Below are 15,627 nucleotides of genomic sequence, written 5' to 3'. Positions count from 1 at the left end.
TCACTATAGGAAAGCTCTGTTTTTCCCCTCGAAACATAAATTTTATTTTATTTATTGCATTTATATCCCACCTTCTTCTGCAAGGAGCTCAAGAGTCTTTCCCGCCTCGCTTTACTCCCCACAACAACCCTGTTCAAAATTATGCAGAATGCCTACATTTCACAAAATCTAATTATTCAAAATTATTTGAATTTAGGAAAGCATTTTTTTAACAGTCGCATTTCTTTATTCCTTCACATATATTAAAAAACCCACTACTCACCTGGGTTATGTTTCCAAACAGTTTCCATTTTTTGGAAAGCAAAGAGTAATGTGCAAAACCAAACTTGCCAACTACAGCTACATTCTGCCCCATCTTATCAATAGCTGAAAACTGTTCACAGGAAGGAAGGAAAGAAATAAAACTTTGTTAGAGCCTTAATAGGAACAATGAGACACTGGTTCACTACTTGCTTTCTCTACCCCCACCTCTGTAATGACAGCTAATGTAAATTTCCTCATGCTATATCATTCCTTTAAATTTAATCTTTGCATTTATATATAATCCAAAGTTGCAAAATAAATATTTTAAAACAACTCACCCTTATAGGCCAATTGATCTCTAAGTAAGTATTGTGTATCTTAAAAAGAGAAGGAGGAAAAAGAATTAACAATCATAATAAAAAATTGCTACTATTTAGCATGCTTTTCTTTCAGGTATTTCCAGTTTTCACCTTGTAAAATCCTACATGGCTCAAATGCAAAACTTATTTGCAATTTGCTTTGGAAACAATGGAGGTACCATTCAAGAGCAAGGAAAGACAATGTATATGTACAAGATTAGCAGTTTATTTTTCTTCCAATGTCATAAAATCATTTTTAATTAGGAAGGTACTGTCCAAGTAAGACTTATCATTATCAGATTCTTTGTTCTTAAAGAACAATAGATACCACTGGATAGGATGTTGGATTTTGATATACAAGACTCAGGCTCAAATTCCAACACAGCTAAGCGGCTCATGTTTTCATCTTGGAAAGTCATTAGTTTTCACCTGATCCTCTCCTATTGCATTGCAACAAGCGTATAATAAATAAATAAATGACGAGACGAAGAAAACAGTAACAATGCCAACAAGGCACCTTACCTGTACAACATGCCAATGTCTATGCCCTAATAAAGTGCTTAAACCCTGAGAATCTAAGCTCCCATCTGAAAAATGGCCTCTTTCTCTGACAGCTTTATGTTCAGAGTGTGTTGCAGAATTTCTAGGATTCTGAGCTTGTATTGCATCGCCACAGTTCAAGTACAAGCGATCTTCTCCCTGAAGGAGGACCTGCTCCTGGTTGCTCTACGAATACAGGAATAAATGCTTCAAGTCAGCAAACAATGAACAGTAAGAGAGATCAATAAAATTCCAATTAAAATGGATTAAGTTACTAAAGAAAATTGTTTTAAAATGGAATCACTTTCATTTTTGAAAGGCTTTAGTTGGAGAGTGACTCTTGCATAGTAGTGTTACAAGGGGAAACAAGGAAAACTTTTGTTCTGTAACCAAAACAAGAATAAACCTGGCCAAAAATGCACGAAAAGTTACTTAGAAGTATAATACATTAACAAGAAGATTTAGGCATACTTACTATGCAAGGGTTAACTGTGAGTGCACTCTTGATGAACTGAAACTGTAAGATACCAAAATGCTGGGATTCATTTTTGTCCTCTCTCTCCATCCCAGAGCTATTTGCATCAATCACCCATAGATGATAGCCTTCTGCTCCCCAACTCTGAAATAAATAAATAAAAACGATCAATTATTTAAAACTAATGGGGAAAAAATACTGGAGGGGAAAACATTTTGTAACAATTTCCATGCAATAATCCAGGAGTCTATTTTAAGGCAGTCCAAAAATATGGGTTTGTTGCCTTCCTCCTCCTTCTCCACGACCCCTTTCTTCTGCTGTTCCTATGCTTTCCCATTTGTTACTGTGGTCTCCTCCCGACCCCTCCAATGGCCTAGAGGTGACACATACAAGCTTTCGTCATGCCAGCAGAAATGGCAGATAAGACCACTGCACAAAAGTTAGCCCACCAACCATATTATATAGCACTTGCCTTGCCCATCATGATCACACACTAGAACAGGCATAGGCAAACTCTGGCCCTCCAGATGTTTGGGACTACAATTCCCATCATCCCTGACCACTAGTCCTGTTGGCTAGGGATGATGGGAATTGTAGTCCCAAAAATCTGGAGGGCCGGAGTTTGCCTATGCCTGCACTAGAAACTATACGACCACATTTGCTGCTACTTTTGCTAGAGGAAATGCAAGGTGGTGCCAAGTGGGGCAACAGCTGAAAGATTCACCCAGACAAAAATAATTTTGGGGAAGCCTCAATGGACTGGAATGCAATTCCTTGATTAAACTGGGTGGCAAAAACTGCTAAACTGAAACAGAAAGGGAAAGTGCTAGTCGAATACAATGGGTTAAATCTAGGTAGGTTTATATGGGATGTGCTTAAAATAAAATTTGACCATGCCACATGCATGTGACACAGATAGATGCTCAAACAGTGCTTACCATAGAGCTGATCTTCAGAGGGTCTTTTTTGGTACCATCAGACCGATTACTTAAAATGAAAACAAAACAGATTCAAATGAGGCTTTTTAATGTGTTTATATGCGTGTTACATGCATGTTAACAAGAAGGGATTTTTTTTCTGTACCCAGATATAGTAAACTGAAGGAAAGGCCCTGTCTTTGAGAAAGTACATACCTCCTATTCTATTTTCAGAATATCTATATTTCCTTCTCCCAATTCTAGTGATTCTTAGCAAATGACAAACGTTTTCTCTGATCCACCAGATATTTAAACCAGTGTTTCCCAACCACTGTTCCGCGGCACACTAGTGTGCCGCGAGATGTTGCCTGGTGTGCCGCGGGAAAAATTAAAAAATTCGAAAGATTTGTTTTTTTAAAAAAAGTCAAATTTTCGATTGCGGCGCCGCCACTAGATGACCCCTGGGGTTCCCTCCCTCCCTCCCGCTCTGCGCCTCCCTCCTCCTCCTCCTCCGGGGAGGCCCTTCCTGGCTCTCGGCCAAGGCTTGGCGGCTGCCACTCACTCACTCGCTCGCCCACCCGTCCCTCCATCCCTGCACCCAGCCTCTCCCCCTCCGTCCCCGGCGCGGGGGCTGCCGGGATCCGTAGTCCCCTCGCCCTTGGGCTCCGCGCCCGCGCGGGGTGCGCAAACTACCTTTCCCAGTGTGGCCTGGCGGGCCGGGCGTTTTGTTTGAAGCGCTCTTCTCCCAGCCATGGAATGAGCGCGGCGGCGGCGGTCGGGCGGGCAGGGGCTCTTCCGCGCAGACCCCGCGCAGCCTGCCTGCGCCCCCGCGGAGATCGGGCGGCAGGATGGAGCCCGGGGATCCCCGCGGAGGTGGAGCGGCGGAGGCGGAGGCTGCCCCCCAGGTAGGGCTGCGTCGGGGGGGTTTTATTTTTGCAATGCTGCATCCGCACCGGAGGGGACGCATCGGACTGCGGGGAGACCCCTTGGCGGGCGTGCAAGGCAATGCATGCGTGCAGGCGTTGCATGGAGTGCAGTGCAATGCAATGGCAACGCAGCGCCCTGCATGCATGCATGCAACTTCCACCGGCGCTCCGGACTTGGCAGGTGAGGGGGGTCCCCAGTGGGCGGCAGAGAGAGCCGGGAGGGCGAAGGGGAGCCGGGGGGGAGCAGCGCTGCTCCCCGATCCGAGCCCGGGGGGAAACTTCGGCGTCGTTGCGCCGGGTGTTGGAAGCGGAGGCTGGCAGGGGCCCCTCACCTGCAAAACCTGGTCGCCTCTCATATATTTCGTGCATTGCATTCATCGCCCGCTTTCTCCTCCAAGGAGCTCCCGGGGGCGCGCGTGGTTCTCCCCGTGTTATCCTCGCAACAACAGCCCTGCGAGGTGGGTCAGGCGAGTGGCCCAAGGGAGCACCCAGGGATTGTCCTGGCCAGGTGGGGTGATTTTAACCCTGCTCTCTGCCCGGTCTTCGTCCTCATTTAGCCCCCACATGTGCATGACTGTGCATGACTGAGGTTTTCCCCCCTCGTCTTGGCTATGGTGTGAGTCTGTGCTGTTAATTAATGGGGTTCTGCCTTCGGAGAAGATGAGCCAGCCCTCAAGGAGGTGATTATGTAATTTGCTAGCAATTCATGTCCCTCCCGGCTTGACGCTGCGCGCTGACGTCACGGGGCTGTAATGGTGGTGTGCCTCGAGATTTTTTTCATGAAACAAATGTGCCTTTGCCCCAAAAAGGTTGGGAAACACTGCATTAAAAATCTATTTTAAATGGTTTGTTGAGCTACCAGAAACAACACGACTATGGTCATGGAAGTGTTGCACAAAATACAGAACAATGCACAACAAATAAAATGCTAAACAGGAGATGCGTCGGGCCGTTTTGCTAAGCTTCCTCAGTTACAACATTGCTTAAAAGATACTTACGCAAAGTCTCCTCCTAGAGTACAGATCAGCTGGGCACCAAATACACTCCATAAGGAGAGGCCTCCACATTCCCAAGTCACCATAACAACACAACTATCAGGAGACCATCTGATTAGTTTAACAGCTCCGGTTTTATTCCAAATGTCTATTGAAAAGCAGAAAAATCCACAATGTAAGATCATGAAAAGCTATGCATTTGCTTTTTAATCATTTTTTAGTCATTTATGGTAAATTATTTAGTTATTTAGTCATTTGTGGTAAATTATTGATACTCAAAAGGCACAATCCAGTCAAATCAGGTTCAGCTACGCATAGAGAGCTCCATCTCCCTCCCAATCCCTAACAGTATGAGGACTCAGAAGATGAGTGGCAGATGCATGCCTTTCATATTCCCGTTCTTACAGGACACGCACAGGCTCTTAGCTTTTTGGATCCCTGCCACAATTCCTTTCAGGTTAGTAAAGTAAGTCAATTTTGCAACCAGAAATTTACAGCTGTCGCCCAGGCACATGAGACAGCAAAATGAGACTTCCAACTTTGCATGACACACTTGGTCTAAACACACTGGTGCTAGGTAGCTGCACTGTGCGTATTTTAATCACCAAAACACAAATTCTATGTGCCTGTGCTGTATAAATAGTAGAAGGAAATGAGGTCAGCATGCAGAACTACTAATCTAGAACTGGGAGATTCTATAGAATTCTATGGCAAGATTGTAAGCGTCAATATTTTAAGGCAAAGACCAATGTTCCACTGGTTTTCAACAGCAATGTATAGACAACTAAAGTAGGTTTTTAACAAGGAGTAATTCAGAAGTGATTGGAATAGAGAAAGCATAGTTGTCTATGGGTTAAAAATTACCGGTAACCCATACTTAAATATAGTGCTGCCTTTAAAGGTAAAGGTACCCTTGACCGCCAGGTCCAGTCGCGGACGACTCTAGGTTTGCGGCGCTCATCTCGCTCTATAGGCTGAGGGAGCCGGCGTTTATCCGCAGTTTCCGGGTCATGTGGCCAGCATGACTAAGCCGCTTCTGGTGAACCAGAGCAGTGCACGAAAACACCGTTTACCTTCCCGCCGGAGTAGTACCTATTTATCTACTTGCACTTTGACGTGCTTTCAAACTGCTAGGTGGGCTTATTGCCACTTGCCATCATTTGCCAAATGACGGACTTGCTACATTGAATCAGAATGGGCTATATCAGGGATGGCCAAACTTGGGTCCTCCAGCTGTTTGGGGACTACATTTCCCATCATCCCTGGCCCCGTTAGCTAGGGATGATGGGCGTTGTAGTCCCAAAACAGCTGGAGGGTCAAGTCTGGCCAACAATGAGCTATATTAATAAAAAAAAACCTTTAACATTCCATATCCATCTTGGCATGATCAGACTTACCAGGATATTGTTTTGGTGTTAACTCCAGTTTATGAGACAGCTGCATGGCCCCCGTAGAATGATCAATTGTATAAACTTGCACTGAACCACTGGAAAAGAGCAGTTTTTCAGCATTTAGAAATCTGTATTTTCCATGGAAAATACATTTTCCAGGAAAGTAAGTATTTAAAAATAAATCCATTGTGTTAGTTTGTGCGCAGCATTAGACTGTAAACAGAAGTTGCAATCCTACGTAGAATTACTTGGGAGTCAACTCTGTTGAACTCTGTGACTAAACTGCAATAACCAAATACAAAAGAAAGCAGTAGCAAATTAAAACTGATACACCCCAAGAGCCAGAATTAAACAAAACAATTCTATAAAACTGTTAATCCGAAAGTTCAATGGAAAAGAAAAGCCTTGAGAACTTCCACAGCCTCTCAGACGGAGTTGGTGAACAGATTAGAAGGAATGAATTGCTATGCAGTTTTGCCCCACTAATCAGGTCTAAAGGCAATGAAAGATATTTTAAGGCTGTGTACTAAGTATATGTATATTTATTTTGGGTTTCTCAATATTTATAAATCAAGTGAAACTGCGTCTAACAATAGTCAACCTTCGCATTCCAAAATCCTGTTTATTCTTCAGGGAAGTGTTTACATCTGCTTGCTCTTACCAGCTCATTCACTAGGCATTTCTCACACTGCTTTGCCATTTCCATCGCCTTCAGTAGTATCTCTATATAATCACCTCCCAAGCTACAAAGGGAAGTGCTAGTGCCACAACTGCTGAGCATCTTGTATCTTTAAAACATGGTTTCAATAGGTTGGTAACCCTAATAAGCAAAAGCACTAGGTCCAACCTGTGTACTGAACAACCTGGTAAACCAGGGGTTGGCAACCTAAGGCCCATGGGCCACAAGCAGCCCATGGGGGTCGTTTAACTGGCCCATGGGCACCTGCCACCCGCACAGTCGGCTCCCGTGCGCCACGCTAAACTGACGAGGAGCAGAGCAGGGACCAACTTCTGCGATGCTGGCCAGCTTCCCATTGGCTGTAAGAAGCTCTGCGGAGACAATTCAAACCTGGATCTTGGCAGAGAATAATTAAGTTTTCTCAAGCCGCTTAGAATTGTGGATTCAATGGGAAAGAGTTTTTGTTGCAACTATAAAAACGGTTCCCTCGCCAACTCAGAGAAGGCAATATAGTACGGGGTGGAGAAGCCAATAAAGGAGAAGATCCAGCAGAACTGAGAAAACCAATTCCAATTGGGAAATGGTTTACAATTCCAAGATGACTTAAACAGCAGAAATACAATAACGGCAACACATGTTTACAGGCCTTACCCTTTTCCTATTTTTTGCCTGTTACAAGATCTGTAGCCCAGATCCTTGGTATGTATGTGTGTGAGTGTACTCCTCTGTGTATATTAACTTAGGGTTAGAATGTAAGGTAGTGTAACACCTTAACGATGTTAAGGAAATATAGCTTTGAATCTACATTTGAACACACACAGCAACATTGCTGTTTAAGTTCACTATCCAGTTCCATCCCCAAAACTGAACTGTGACACAAAAAAGCCTTATATGACAGGACTATCTAGACTGTACACATCCTGGGAACACAAATAAAACATCAACCAGCTCAGTTAGGGTTTTAGAGATCCCTTAAAGAATATAACTTTTATATATTCAAGCTAAGAGTTAGCACCTCAGCTTTCTAAAGTGGGACTGTTTCACGTATGTATTTCGAATAACCAACATTCTACCAAAGACACTCAAGTTTTAGGATGTCAAACCATACAGTACTATTAATAATTAGGGCTAAGAATTTCCAGCAACCACCTGTTCCTTAGTTTTCAAAGTTAGTGGAAAGTAGCTTATGATATCCCTCTGTTAAATGTTCCAATAATCAAAATTGGGGAAATAAAAGTGTCTGCCTGCCCCAGAAATGTACAGCATCAATTAATTCTGAAGCAACATTAGGGGTGAGGGAGGATAACGTGGAGAGAGAATGAATATTGGTGGGAAGAAGACCAGACATATGTCATGAACAGCCACATATACGTGCATCGCACAGGCATATTCCTGACAAAACAATCATTTACTTGAAAAGTCCTAAAAAAATTAATAATAAGAAATTCTGGACAAAGCAGAGTACTCTACTAAGTGAACAGGTAAAAACAGGAAGCTATTGCCAGCACTAAAACGGGAATATTTTCCAGATCTGTTATTTTTACATATTTAGACATTCTGAACTATGTAAAGAATGTTAAGCATTTACTTATGGTGGCAAGATTATCTATAGCAAACAACAGAAAGCTCAGTATTTCTCCAATATGGCATGTAATTTCCTAGGTGCTTCATTTCATGAATGTGTCTCAAGATATAGTTTCCCCAAGATATAACATGTTTTGTACTTTTCTTTAAAGAACAATACAACATTTTCTAGGACACCTCAGAAACTGTAAGTGCAGCAACATTTTCTAGGACACCTCAGAAATGTAAGTGCAGCTTTCTTTAAGAGTAGATACTACAGGGGATACTAAGTTCATTCCTTTCAAATTCCACACGAAGACATGCAACTTACTTTGTGCATCCAAACGCCATCAACCTGTATTTGTTATTTACAGCCACACAGGTTCCATCCAAAACATCTTGCGCCCAAACGCCATGGAGCTGCTGCAAGAAACATTACAAAGGATTTTATCCCATAAACCTGTTCAGTGTTGACCACAGGCCATGTTTGTGCAATCATGCAGCCCCAATCCCTACTGCTTTGCTCCTTTATTTGTGTGAGCAAGCAAACCAGCTAGAAAGGTACACTTAACCATAGCATCCTGCTTTGTCTGAACTTGAAACTATGGTTAATATCTTCTACATAAACCATGACCGGGAAGACAACTTTAAACTACAGCTTTCAGATCATGGCTTGGAGGCCATTAACCTTAGTTTCCTGGTTTAGACGTAATGGGAAACCGTGGCTTACAGGCTAGTTTCACCAACTGCACGGAGGGACGAGCAAAGCAGTTGTGGGCTGATTAAGCATTGGCTTAAGAGGTCAGCCATGTGAATGCACTCATAATGTGCTACATTTTGAAGCTATGCATATTGTACACTTGAAAATTAAGTGACAAAGAGCATTCAAATCACTGGGGGTTCAGCATCTAATGGACATGGGAAACCCATGGCCCTCCAGATGCCACTGGACGGTGTAGCTCTTTCAAAAGATATCTAGACTGAATTATTTAGCATAAAAGTCAGCAGCTGAAATAGTTTCCATATTTGCATTTCAAAATGCAGCCAGGCATCACTGATAATAGGAACCCCATAGCCATTCTGCAAGATTTACAAAAAAGGAACATAACAAATAACAAGTTAAAGTAACCAGTAAAAGGGCAGTTTAGTTCAATACAGGACTGAATCCGTATGGTGCTAACTGGCATGCTGCTTTACTTTAAAAGGACAGTATGTACAAAGGATTTGAAAATAATCAGTTCACATAATGCAAAATGTGAGAGGAAAACTATAAATCAAATTTAGGAAGATAATGCAGAATTAATTTTAGAAATTATGTGTAGTAAGATTAACTGTACATCCGAAAGAACTTATTTTAATGTCATACATGAAATATTTTTTCTGCCCAAAGATTCCTCTCAGTTATTTTCATCAATGGCATGTTCAGGGGGGGATGGGACGACACTCTCATACAGCATTCCCTAAACCATTTCGACCATATGAAGTTTCATAATTTCTCAGCTGTGGCTGATTAATACAAAGTCTAATGCATGGCAGCAAACATTTAGCTAAATCTGAAAAATGCAGACAAGTAACTAATCAAATGTTAGAAAATTATACCTCTGCTGTGAATCCACTTGACATTGGTGTAATGAAACCAACTCTGCCATCATTAAAGACAACAGCAAACCCATCAAGAGTAGCACAGTATTCCATGTCTTTGATGTGCACATCTTCAAATCCCAAATATGAACCTGATAGTGAACAAGATCAATTATCAAAAAGGCTATTTGATACTGCAAATTATTTCTTTCTTTCACCAGCACAAGACGTGGTACTATCCACAGCTACAGAATAGGGGAAATGTTCATGTCAGCTGTAAGGACCGAGAAAAGTAGATTTCATTTTAGTGAAGTGTTTCCTTCCCATTTACGCCCAGGCAGAGAAGTAATACCTCTAGAAGAATGCAGATCCACCGAAAACGGGACTGTGCAGAGGTTTATGGCTTTCCTTCCATTCATCATGCCATCCCAGTGAATAAGATGCAGGAAACCATCAATAGTAGCAACAAGGAGATCCTCCAGCATGGACTGTAAGCTACAAGAAAGACACATCATTCCCCAGACACTGAGGCTGAAAGAAATAGGTCCATTCACTCTCTATAAGACGCACCAGACCACAAGACGCACCTAGTTTTTGGAGGAGGAAAACAAGAAAAAAAATATATTCTGAATCTCAGAAGCCAGAACAGCAAGAGGGATCGCTGTGCAGTGAAAGCAGCAATCCCTCTTCCTGTTCTGGCTTCTGGGATAGCTGCGGAGCCTGCATTCGCTCCATAAGACGCACACACATTTCCCCTAACTTTTTAGGAGGGGAAAAAGTGAGTCATATAGAGCAAAAAATACGGTACTTTTCAAGGCTTATTACATTTTTTTTGTTGATTATTCCAGTTTCCTAATGAGAATATTTCTACCAACTTCACCCAGAGTGACAGATAAATTGTTTGTTTTTTACACAGATAAATCTGAAAATAAAAGCAAGCATTCCTCTAATATGGGGAAGATTTGGGGAAAGGAGGCAAACCTTCTCCCCTGCACATTTACCCTCAAGAGCACACAGTTATTACAGTGTTATTTAAAAGACCCCAAAGACAAAAAAGATCCTTTCGGTACTGATTTAATATTGAATGTATCTAAGAGCAAGTCTTTGAACAATGCTATCAGTCTCCTCCAACTGCCATACAAAACCTGAATATCATTTCTTAATTCATTCCAATTTTCCTTTCTAGAGGAGCAGAGTATACCCTCAACTTTTCCAAAGTGCGGGAATGGGCTTTTCGCATAAATATCAGAAAACAGAGGGCTTGCTAAATCATAGAAAATGTACAGTAATAATCCAACAGCTAACTTCATCTAATGGCAGAATAAAATATTCCATAGCTGTCCTCACTTGTCATGCAAAACCATGGTTTAGTGTGGTGTGCATGAGCAAGAATGAGTGGCCGTGAGCCTCTGACTTATGTGTTCTCCACCCCACCCCACATGGCCAGGAAGAGTATGGTTTTAGGATGGTTTGTTATGCTACTCTGACTGACAAATTGTGGTTAATATTACTTAAGTTGAACTTAAAACAAGCCAGATTCAATTATAGCTTATTATTCTAAACAGTTAATGCTGACAACAGTTCTTGGATCAGACTGTAGTTAACCAAAATTTAAAGTAGGAGGGGAAGAGAGTGCATGCATGGTTTGGTGCAATTTCATAACATATCTTATGTATATCACAGCAAGATTCTCCTAGGCCATTTTTCTTTGAGAGCACCACACAGTCCCATATTCTCAAGGCCTCAAGTGTTGCATAAATGATGATTCGCCATACCTGGTTATAGATGCTTGCAAATCCAACACTTGCTTCTTCTCTAGATTTAATGATGGGGCACATTGCTCTTCCTTATAGTGTGGTGTTCCTTTCATATGGGGGCTTCCTCTTTAAAAAACAAACAAACCCAGAACATAGAAATTAAAAAATATATCAAAGTGTGGCATACTGTAAATTTCATATTTTAGGAGAAAAACATGGTGGTGGGACCTAGGGATTTTGAAAGTCTCCCTCTATCTTAAGTAGAAGTTACTTTAAATAGGGACTATTTGCACTAAAGTGAATCACTGCTCAATCAAATGAAGAAAAACAGCCAAAATGATAGTTGCCACAGCAATCTAAACTAAGTTCTGCTGTGTACAAGAACTGAAGGCTCTGTGATCCTGTGGGTAGAATGATCAGGAATGCAGAAATATAGTTCTAGGAGTGGTCCCTCCTAAATAATGAGGGTTTGGTGGAAGAGAGGAACTCTCAAACCTCTCCAAAGCAGGCTTCCAGAGTCTCATTATGTAAATAAGGAAGGAATGCCCACAACAAAGTAAACTTGAAATTTGCCAGCCTCCCTCTCTCACCCCCAACTCCTAAAGCAAAGCTCAGTTTGCTTAAAAAACACTCCCATACACACCCCTTCTCTTCTTTCAGCTCTTCTCTTCTGAAATAAGGCCTAATCCACCCCTCTCTGAAAATGTGCCTCTTTAACAGAGGAGCAAAGCACTGCTGGCTTAAACACAAGCTGCTTTGGAGGGGAAGAGTGGGCTGAAAAATCAGCTGCTTGGGGCAGAAGGACCAAGGCTGCGCTGCAGCTGATGCAAATAGTACCACAATGGGGGTCAGATTCACTCTTTAGTACATCAAAAGGTCTCATGGGGAGGGGCTAGAGGCTCAATAGATGATAACTGCTTTTCAACTTTTGTGCTGCCTCAAGTCAGGGACCTTGCCCTGCCTCTCCCTAGCAAACCTTGCAACAGGAAATCTCCACTAGGTTGCAAGGAGGTGCTCCTGAGTTGCAAAAAGCGATGTGCGACCAGTTAATTTTGAACACTGGGAATAATAATGGGTGTGGTCTACAACACCTGGAAGCTACCCCGGTCCCTGAGTTCTCTGGAATATAATCAAGCTAAGGAGAATATTTCTGGAATGGAGAACCAGTGCCCCCTGCAACTGATATTGTTGGACTACGTCTCCCATCAGCCCGAGGCAGCATGGCCAAAGGACAGGGACATTTGCACTTTTATTGTATGGTTTTTATCTTTTTAATGCTGTAAACTGAAATGATATATTTGTATGATTTAGCAGTAAATATTTTTATAAATAAATTGATTTTTTTTCTAGCAATGTCTGAAAGATCACAGTTTCACCACTCTTCTTGTATCAGTGTAGAAGTATATAATACTAGACTCAGAGGGGTCAGAACAGTACCATTGTAGCACTTTGCTTCCACCCAGTCCCCCCAAATTAGAAAAAGAATCATCATGCATGCTGCAACATGCAAAATGCATTCTAGGCAAAGGCAAAAAAACTAAACAAAATCAGGACCGAAGTCAAGAAAACCTGTTGGGGCGTGTACACTAAGGTCTCCTCAACAAATTTGCCCGTGTGACCTCATCTCAAAGAAGACTAGATAAGCTTGGTTTAACAAGTTTGGTGCACAGCAGAAGAATCATAAAAAATACACAGTCCATGTCAGTTAAGGTAGTCATACACTTTTCAGCTCACAGCATCATCACAAATTCTTGCCCAATATGAACTTATCACAGAGTTTCATTTTGACAGTGACAATGTAAGATAGAACCAACACTGCAAAATACTTAGATATCTGCAGGTAGGAAAGGAATGATCACTGGAAGATGTTTTTAGGATGTCTTGAAGATCTAGATGATGGAAAGGCAGTATATAAAACTGTCAAAGAGCTTCCAAACTGCATAGCTGCTCCTTCAGGGGGAAGTGCAACCCCATCAAGGGCAGACAATTGACTGATTTTTCGGACATGGGAACCACTCATCCACAGTGCCTCCACCCTGTCAAGATTCAAGAGCAGCTTATTTTCCCTCACCCATCCCACCACCGAATCCAGGCATTGGTTCCAGGGCCCACACAGCCTCTTCTGATTCACTTATAGAGGAATAGACCTGTGCCAGCAATATACCTATGCATGTTGCCCCAAAGCTCTTAATGTCCATATAAATATTAAATAGCCCTGGGGACAGAATAGTGCCCTGTCGAAACTCAGAGCACAACCACAAGGGGGATGGAAAGGACTCTCCCAGTGCTACTCTTTGGATTTGGTCCCATAGGTAAAACCAGAAACACTGCAACACAGTGCCCCCAATTCCTAATCTATGGAACTAGCTCAGGAGATTACCATGGGCAATGGTATCGAAAGCCACAGAGAAACTGAGGAGCACTAGAAAAGCCTCTTGTCCCATTCTCTAAAGGTCAACCAAGGCAGACTCAATCCCATGGCCATGCCTAAACCCCTCTTAATCTCTGGTGTCAAATCATTACAATCTTACTAGGGAACAAGAGCTCCTAGGAGGACAAGGGGAGTGGAAACCTCTGGTGCTTCTGGAATCACTAGGCTTGAACCAAGAGGAATCAGAATGCAACCAAGGAAAAGCAGAGATCCAAAATTCTTTCCTGCCCTGTTCTTCCCCCACTCCAGCCTCAGAACCCATTCCACTCTGTTCTTCTCCTCCCCACAAATCCAATTCATTAATCTGCCTTCCCAGATAAAATTCATTCTTCCTCAAAAGAAAACTGCACAGCATTACATTTAAAGTCTTAAATGCCTGAAATGACCAGCCATATTATGGCATTGCTCTCTAGCAGTTGCCTGAAAACTGCTTTATTTCCTGTATAATCTTACTAGGAGGGAAGTGGACCAGAATTCAGCCCCAGGCAGTGGCAGTTCTTGAATATTCAGGCCAGGAAGCAGGACCTCTCAATTTCTATTCTGCCTCCTTTGGCAGCTACAACTGTGAGAGAAACATGTGGCATATGCAAGCAAGGTGCTCACAGAATTGTGAAGTGCTTAAATGTGCCATACAGCCTTGTTGTGAGCCTGTTTCAATATATTGATTGCTTTGACCTTTAATCTATGAATGTATGCTGTGACAGAAAGTGGAAGAATGTTTCATCTGTGCTGCCACATCAGCAATTGCGGCACTTCTGTCCAAATTAGACATCTAAAAGGGCACCAGGAAGGTCAATGGGAAAGGAAGTCATGAGGAAAGTCCTGCTTATAGCGAATAAGAGACCCATACCATGCAACATCTCAGTATGTTCACAGTTTTATTTCATTTATTTAACAGTTAGGTTCTAAGTTCTTAACATCAGCCCAACTGAAGTATAACCGGTATAAAAGTGTCCCTACTGAATTTTCCTGAATAAAATTATGAATTTCCACATGGCATACTCAAAACATTTTTGCCTAACATTAATTTCTAGTGCTATTTTTATTTGGCTTCTTTTACATTTTAATCAGCTTTCCATCACCACATTAAAACTGAACAGTGCTCTTTATGCTCACACTGAACATGGGCTTAAGGCCAACACTGACAATCTTCCAAGTTCCACTCTGAAATGGAAGAAAGACTATGCAGCTGGAGCAGAGCCACTTGGCTTCTTTCAAATATCAACTACTATTCATTTTTCAGTTTTACTCTAATGCAGAATAGCTGAGGAAGTCAACACCCCCCCCCACTTAATGTCAGTTCTGTAATTGCCAGCAAGAACACTCTAGGAAACCAGTTTCTACATAGGACCTTTCTAAACAATCAACCAAAACACTGAATAGGTGACTTTATGTAATTCTTAAACAAGAATGTTACAACGAGAAAGTCTGAAGCGATTCTTAGCCATATACAATGTAAAGAAGTGAAGCATTTATTGGAAGACTTACTTGGGATAAACTGGCTCATAAAGATACTTGTCTCTTGCCAACGGAAGATGAAAAAACATGATGTATCCATTTTCTGTCTGAAAGAGATAAGATATAAAAATCAAAGAAGTACACACGTAAAAGTTCTCACAGGAACTTCGAGCTATTTCAATACACTGTGTGTTCGGTATGTTTTATGGTTTTTCATGTTTTCAACATCTTTGCTTCTATTTTATTTTTGTTTGTCACCCTGGGAGGATGGGATAAAAATCTTATAAATAATAATAGTGAATTAAAGAGATG

The 15,627-nt window shown here is 41.9% G+C and overlaps 1 protein-coding gene across 2 annotated transcripts in view; it reads right to left on the bottom strand.

The window, feature by feature from the left end:
• Window positions 1-15,627, bottom strand: part of RIC1 (RIC1 homolog, RAB6A GEF complex partner 1) — a 47,832-nt gene that overhangs the window by 14,689 nt on the left and 17,516 nt on the right. Inside the window, exons 3-14 of one of the 2 annotated variants that reach the window (XM_082204564.1) lie at window positions 15,346-15,422; window positions 11,445-11,552; window positions 10,022-10,164; window positions 9,688-9,821; window positions 8,420-8,511; window positions 5,853-5,941; window positions 4,459-4,603; window positions 2,556-2,604; window positions 1,618-1,761; window positions 1,125-1,328; window positions 582-620; window positions 263-373 (exon numbers count right to left, since the gene is read on the bottom strand). In XM_082204564.1, coding sequence (XP_082060690.1) covers window positions 263-373; window positions 582-620; window positions 1,125-1,328; window positions 1,618-1,761; window positions 2,556-2,604; window positions 4,459-4,603; window positions 5,853-5,941; window positions 8,420-8,511; window positions 9,688-9,821; window positions 10,022-10,164; window positions 11,445-11,552; window positions 15,346-15,422 — 1,335 coding nt within the window. The remainder of the gene's footprint in view (window positions 1-262; window positions 374-581; window positions 621-1,124; window positions 1,329-1,617; window positions 1,762-2,555; window positions 2,605-4,458; window positions 4,604-5,852; window positions 5,942-8,419; window positions 8,512-9,687; window positions 9,822-10,021; window positions 10,165-11,444; window positions 11,553-15,345; window positions 15,423-15,627) is intronic. The other variant, XM_082204565.1, reaches the window with a different exon arrangement.

This window comes from Podarcis vaucheri, assembly GCF_965113315.1.
Source record: "Podarcis vaucheri genome assembly, chromosome: 17".
In the NCBI taxonomy this organism is placed as follows: Eukaryota; Metazoa; Chordata; class Lepidosauria; order Squamata; family Lacertidae; genus Podarcis; species Podarcis vaucheri.
Note: the sequence above shows the minus strand (reverse complement) of the source record. Positions and strands in the feature narration are given on the sequence as shown.